Source organism: Quercus suber, unplaced genomic scaffold, assembly GCF_002906115.3.
Source record: "Quercus suber isolate HL8 unplaced genomic scaffold, Cork oak 2.0 scaffold_799, whole genome shotgun sequence".
NCBI classification, from domain to species: domain Eukaryota; kingdom Viridiplantae; phylum Streptophyta; class Magnoliopsida; order Fagales; family Fagaceae; genus Quercus; species Quercus suber.
Genome location: NW_027070234.1, coordinates 162,125 through 168,759, shown reverse-complemented (window position 1 = coordinate 168,759; position 6,635 = coordinate 162,125). Strand labels below are relative to the sequence as shown.

Sequence of the window (6,635 nt, the reverse complement as noted above, 5' to 3'; positions counted from 1 at the left end):
ACCCCATCCCGCGTCTCTCTTCCTCAGCATCGGGCCTGCCCCCTCGGTCGTCTTGACCCACTCGGCGGCGCTCATTCCTTGCTTCCAACTCCAGTTCTTGTATTAACCTTCGCAGCCGCTCGAGCTCCTTATCCCTGGCGTTGGGCTGTGTGTGCCGGGAAGCATGGGATGCCGTTCTCCCCGTTTGATAGGACCCTTCTCCAAGACCGGATCGCTCCTCTGGTGGCTCGTAAGCCGGATCCTCGCGTCTCTTCTGTCTCCGTTCCCGCCAGGTGGATCCCCAGGAAGACCCCGCCGAGTCGCTCTCTGCGTTACCTCCAGACATCTTCCTGTAAACGGGTCTCAGCGGAACCACTGCTTAGTAGGTGTTCCCACAGACGGCGCCAATTGTGCGCGCCCAATACCGAAACCCGTTGGACTGGGCCTTACTTGGGCTCACAACTTACTTGTATAGTGGGTTTGGATTTCCTACACTGGGTCGTTCTTCCCGCTAAGACCTAAGGTCCTTTCTTTTCTTTCCTCGTGGGTCTGAGTCACCTTCTCTTTTTGCTCACTCTTTTCATACACTCTCCTTACTGCGCGCCATTTTTTCCAACCCCCTCTTCTCCAAACTTCCTGCATTTATAGGCCATAGTTTAGTGGAGAGGCCATAATTACTTGCCAATGAGTGCAACCGGCGGTCCACTATTATCGATCGTAAGTGGGTGGTCAGGTAGGAGTGGGAAATTGTGAGGGTGGCGTTGGAACTTGGTTCCTGCCTCCACGATAGTCCTCGGGAGCGGTGGCTCTCCGGGGCGCGGCCGGGTAGGTACAGCGCGGGTCTTCCCGTGAGTCAAATATCTATCTCCATGGGAAGGTGTTGCCGAGAAACGATGAAGAAGCAAGGCTCGGGTTTGCAGTACGCGTGGCCCGGGGGTGGGCTACCGGGTATAAGGGGATTGGCCTCATGGGCCATATACCCAGGCCAGGGTCCAAGGCCCAATGTAGGATACGACGCGGGGGCCGTACAATATATATTTTTCAGTAATAAAAGAATATCATTCTTATTGTAATCTCAATTCAGTGTATCAAACATGCCCTTAACGAAAAAAAGTGAATTTTTTTATAGGGTAAAGAGTAATTATTATGATGTGGATGTCTTAATTTTCAAGTTTTATGATATATATATATATATATATATTGAATAAGATAAGGTTTTCATCAAATGCTCTTACGTGCTAGATAGGATACCAAGCCAACACAGTCATTTTAAAGCTAATGACCATGTTGTGCTTAAGTCACCTCAAATGCACAAAAGCATGAGAGGCAAGCTAAACCCATAAAAATAATTATTTGAAAAAAAAAAAAACTATAAAAAATTTATTATACAGTTGCTATTATACATTCAATACATACTACTTAAAATCAGTTAAAACAGTAAAATTATATTTTATTCCATAAATTCAACTAAAATTGTGTTTTAAAAATCTATAGTGGGTGTGTGTACAACAAGTATGATGAGTGTGTAACAAGTACAATGTAATTTTTTTTTTTTGCTAAAATGTAAAACTGATCCTCTAACTTTTTTCAAATTTCATTTCAGTTTTCTAACTTTACATTCGTTCATTTTAGTCCTCTAAGTTTCAGATTTATTCAATTAAGAAATTTCCATTAACTTTTGTTAAAAAATTTTGAAAAAAAAAATTTGAAATTTTTTTTTTAATCATTGATTGAATTTTTTTAATTTAAAAAATTTGAAGAAAAATTTATAAAATTGAAAAATTAACCACAACATATAACAAAAGTTGATGGAAAAGTCTTAATTGAAAAAACTTGAAAATTAAAGGATTGAAATGAACAAAAGTAAAGTTAAGGACTAAAATAAGATTTGAAGAAACTTAAAAAGCCAGTTTTGCCATTTATCTCTTTTCTTTTTTTTTTTTCTTTTTTTTGGGCTGAATAAGTGTAAGCAGTGTGCTATGGTCAATACTTCGACTAAAACAAAAAGTGTAAGAAAGAAAGACACCAAAATAAATCCCTGTTGTCTCCTAGTAACAGTAGCAACACAATCTCAAAAGCATCGAACATCTTCAACCTCTCCTCAACGATAAGAGAAATCCACACATTGCCCAATCATTCCCATCCCTTCTTCACGTCCACATCTCTCTCTCTCTGACCCAACAAAAACACCCAATCAAAAACCACCCCATTTTCCACATCCACATAATAATCAAACATCAAACATTTCACAAACACACGCACACACACACACATACACTCTTTTCCTCTCTCACTCTTCTCAGAGGCATATCACAAACACTTTGCCATGGCTTCAGCCACCGCACCCACCACCCTCTCTCTCCTCCCCACCACCACTTCTTCCTCCACCTCCCACACTCGCTCTTCACTCCTCCACCTCTCTCCCACTTCCTCTTCCATTTCTCTGCGCTCCACAAGCCTTCGTCGCCTTGGTTTCTCAGCCGCTGACCCTCTCTTATCTCTCAAAGTGGCCTCCAAAGTCCGATCATTTGGTGGCAAGGGAGTGAGGGGCGTTGTGTCTATGGTCAAGAAGAGTGTTGGAGACTTGACTTCCGCGGACTTGAAGGGGAAGAAGGTGTTTGTGAGAGCTGACTTGAATGTGCCTCTCAATGACAACCAGGAGATCACTGATGATACAAGGATCAGGGCTGCTGTACCAACTATCAAGCATTTGATTCAGAATGGGGCAAAAGTCCTTCTTTCCAGCCATTTGGTACGTGGGTTTTGGAGATTTTGAGGTTTTGGTTTCTGGGTTTTGATCATATTGTGGGATTTTGATGGTTTCTTGTGATTGTGGGTATTTGAATAATGTTTTAAGTAATTAAAGTTCATTTTTTCTTAATCTTAATTAAGCTTTTGTCCGGAACTTTATGGTATGAGAGTAGTCTCCTCTTATTAGTGTGTGTAGTAGTATATTGAATCAAGTCTTTGCTGGTTTGGGTTTTGTTCATGTAGTGAATTTTGATGTTTGCTGAATTTGGTTTTGATCATGTATTGAATTTTGATGGTTTTTGACGATTTTGTGATGTTTATTTAATTATTATGTTTTAGTCTTTGATCAATGCAGTTTTCTCCAGTAGTTCATAGATGGTTCTTTGTAAATTTGAGGAATGGTTTGTGTTTTGGAATCTAATATATATTTCTGATGGTTCTTTGTTATTGTGGGACTATATATGTTTCTGTTATAGTTGTTTCTAATGGGTGTTTAGTACTCTTTTGTCTGTTTGATTAATTTGTTGGAGTCATAGAAACTTAAGTTATTCATTTCTAGTGGTAATTGAGCATATTGTAATTTATATTTAATTAATGGCTACTTCTTTGGGTGTTTTAACACTAGACGAGACATTTGTTCTGGCTTGTACATTCATATCTTATTGCAGAAAGATACGTTAATAAAAAATTTTACATTGTTGTTGTCATGATGCTTTACTTGAAGGCAGATCATGTTTTTGAAGTAGGTGTCTGTTGAAGCAAATGGGGCTCACATTCTTATCTCTTCCATTTTAAGGACTGCTTAATATGTTTACTTTGATGAGCTAAATTAATGATAATTTCATTGATTCTTCAGGGACGACCAAAGGGTGTTACTCCAAAATTTAGCCTGGCACCACTTGTACCTCGACTTTCTGAACTCCTAGGCATTCAGGTGTGTCCTTGTCTTCAAGAATGCAGCAGGAAAAGAAAAAAAATATGAAGAAGAATTTTCAATATTTGTGGATTGTGACTAATATCTGGGAATCCTCTGTTATTTGTATATGATGACGTACAGGTTGTAAAAGCAGATGACTGTATTGGTCCAGAGGTAGAAAAGTTGGTGGCTTCACTTCCTGATGGCAGTGTTCTTCTTCTTGAAAATGTGAGATTTTACAAGGAGGAAGAAAAGAATGATCCTGAGTTTGCAAAGAAGCTTGCATCCTTAGCAGATCTTTACGTGAATGATGCATTTGGAACTGCACATAGAGCTCATGCATCAACAGAAGGAGTTACAAAATTCTTGAAGCCATCTGTTGCCGGGTTCCTGTTGCAGAAGGTGGGCTTCTCAATTTTCATTATCTAGAGATATATTGACCTTCAAATATTCTGCTGGATTTTTTGCTGAAATTTTAAAGAAGTTTATCACTTATGGATGATTCCTATCTTTCACAACTGAATTAACCGGTGACAGCTGATGTAGAACCCATATTTGTCAGTAATGCAATATGCATGAATGGAGGAACACTTATAGTTAGGGTGGATAAATCAAAGAATCAATTCTTCCTTTATAGTACTTAGGACCTGTGAGAGTAATTTAGATGGATGATCAATTTTTTCATTTTTTCTTCTAAGAGCAATCATGGAGGACTGTTTATCAAATGTGAACATCCTAGATTTTCTGTTGTTTCTTCATTTCTGTATAAATATGCTTGTACTTTTTCTTTTTCTTTTTTGAGCATAAACGATAGAAATATGCTTGTACTTATCAAAGAAAGTTATGATAATATTATTGTTCACTATCATCTTTTCTTGGTTTAGGAACTTGACTATCTTGTTGGAGCAGTATCAAGCCCAAAGAGGCCATTTGCAGCCATTGTGGGTGGCTCAAAGGTTTCATCCAAGATTGGAGTAATTGAATCGCTTCTAGAAAAGGTTGATATCCTACTTCTAGGTGGAGGAATGATCTTCACTTTTTACAAGGCACAGGGTATCTCAGTAGGTTCGTCCCTGGTAGAAGAAGATAAGCTTGATCTTGCAACAACACTCATAGAGAAGGCCAAGGCAAAGGGAGTTTCTCTTTTGTTACCTACCGATGTGGTAATTGCGGACAAGTTTGCTCCTGATGCTAACAGCAAGGTTTGTTCTCTAAGCTCCCTGTACAAAATTTGTTCCTAAGATTTGTTCTTTTTGGACATTCTATGTTTCCAATGCTAGAGAGCCTAGACTGCTAAATAAACCTTGCCAACTTTGGTTCAGTGAAACTAATCTTGACTTTAATCTACACAATACTCGATAAAATTGATGATTGTTCTCACTAACCTCCAGTATATTTGATTCATTGTACTTTGTTAGCAAGGAATAAAAGACTGCCTTTGTCTTTGCAGATTGTGCCAGCTTCTGCCATCCCTGATGGCTGGATGGGGTTGGATATTGGACCAGATTCCATTAAGACATTCAATGATGCTTTGGAAACAACTAAAACTGTCATTTGGAATGGACCAATGGGAGTGTTTGAGTTTGACAAGTTTGCAACTGGAACAGAGGTATGTGAAAAATTGTGGCTATTTTTTTATTGGTAAGTTACATATGCATCCAGTGCATCTTGAACACAAGACCTTGCCTTCCACCTAGAACTTATAATTGGAGGAAGTGCCACTTGAGCTAGAGCTCATTGGCTTTATTCATTTTGGTTTTTCATTGTCCATGAACATGTTTGCCAATGAGCTATAGCTCAACTGCCATTTCACTCTCCCATGATAATGGGTTGAGAGTGAAATCATGGGTTCAAGACCTGTTGGTGACTGCAAAGTTTACCAATAGGAAAAAAGGTTCATGAACATGTTTCCTATTAATGTCTGCATTATGATGTATGTGCGGTTAGACATAAGATGTATTAATAGGGATGGCAACAGGTAGTTCCAACCTCAACCTACCTTGTCCTTTGAAACTCTGTACAAAATACAAATCTTCATCCAATTATCTGGGCACAAACATAGCCAAACAAGGTCCTGTTAGACAGAAATACCACTAAAGCATGCTACCTGAAGTGGTGTACCAACTTATAGCTAGCCATGCCCAAGTTTGACGTGAAATACCCGACCATCTTATGCAATTGCCACCTCTTTGTATGTGAATGACTAGAGAGTGAATTGAAGTTATATCACTGCTTGCAGGCTGTTGCAAAGAAGCTGGCAGAACTTAGTGGGAAGGGTGTGACAACAATCATTGGAGGTGGAGATTCTGTTGCTGCAGTAGAGAAAGTAGGAGTTGCTTCTGTGATGAGCCACATTTCAACTGGTGGTGGTGCTAGTTTGGAACTGTTGGAAGGCAAACAGCTTCCTGGTGTCCTTGCTCTTGATGAAGCCACACCCGTTGCTGTGTAAGGCAATTTTAATTTGATTTTTTTTTTTACCCCCATCGTCGCATTAATGTTTTCATTTGAGGTTGTAATGCGAAATGAAATGTTGTAGGAAGATATGAGCTGTTGTTGTAAATGTACATTTGTTATATTTGATGTAAGGTCGGATTCAATCTCTCAATCCCCCCCTTTTTTTCCATAGAAATTTACCAGAACAGATTGTGAAGTTGGGCAGGGAGAGACAAAAAATCTAATAAATAAGTACATTGCTCTCAATATATATTTATATTTTCGGTCATGTCTAGTTTTAGCTCATACTCATTTTGAGCATTATTTCTGTACAATATACGATCTACCAAAAAAAAAAAAAAAAGAAGAAGAAAAGACATCAAATCAAACATAGTTTCTGTTGGATCAGTTGTTATCTTCGCATGGACACAGGTGGTTTAAATTGGGTTTTGTAAGATATTAACATTAGCCCTCACTCTCCTCCAGTAGTTTGGTCCTCAAATTTTCAAAGATGGCAATAATATCAAAGGTGTGGAGAAGCTGATTTTTAAAAAAA

At 38.8% G+C, this 6,635-nt stretch overlaps 1 protein-coding gene across 1 annotated transcript; it reads left to right on the top strand.

The window, feature by feature from the left end:
• Positions 1-2,016: 2,016 nt before the first annotated feature.
• On the top strand, positions 2,017-6,346 carry LOC112018374 (phosphoglycerate kinase, chloroplastic). Its single transcript, XM_024050902.2, has 6 exons — positions 2,017-2,731; positions 3,587-3,664; positions 3,788-4,048; positions 4,531-4,848; positions 5,097-5,255; positions 5,886-6,346. Exons 1-6 carry the CDS (start codon positions 2,306-2,308, stop codon positions 6,093-6,095), a joined length of 1,452 nt encoding a protein of 483 aa, XP_023906670.1. The 5' UTR covers positions 2,017-2,305; the 3' UTR covers positions 6,096-6,346.
• Positions 6,347-6,635: the final 289 nt, after the last annotated feature.

Coding starts and splice junctions, on each gene's coding strand:
- LOC112018374 (XM_024050902.2), top strand. CDS start 2,306: ATGGCTTCAGCCACCGCACCCACCACCCTCTCTCTCCTCCCCACCACC. Junction 3,665..3,787: donor CTGAACTCCTAGGCATTCAG/GTGTGTCCTTGT, acceptor GATGACGTACAG/GTTGTAAAAGCAGATGACTG. Junction 5,256..5,885: donor AGTTTGCAACTGGAACAGAG/GTATGTGAAAAA, acceptor CACTGCTTGCAG/GCTGTTGCAAAGAAGCTGGC.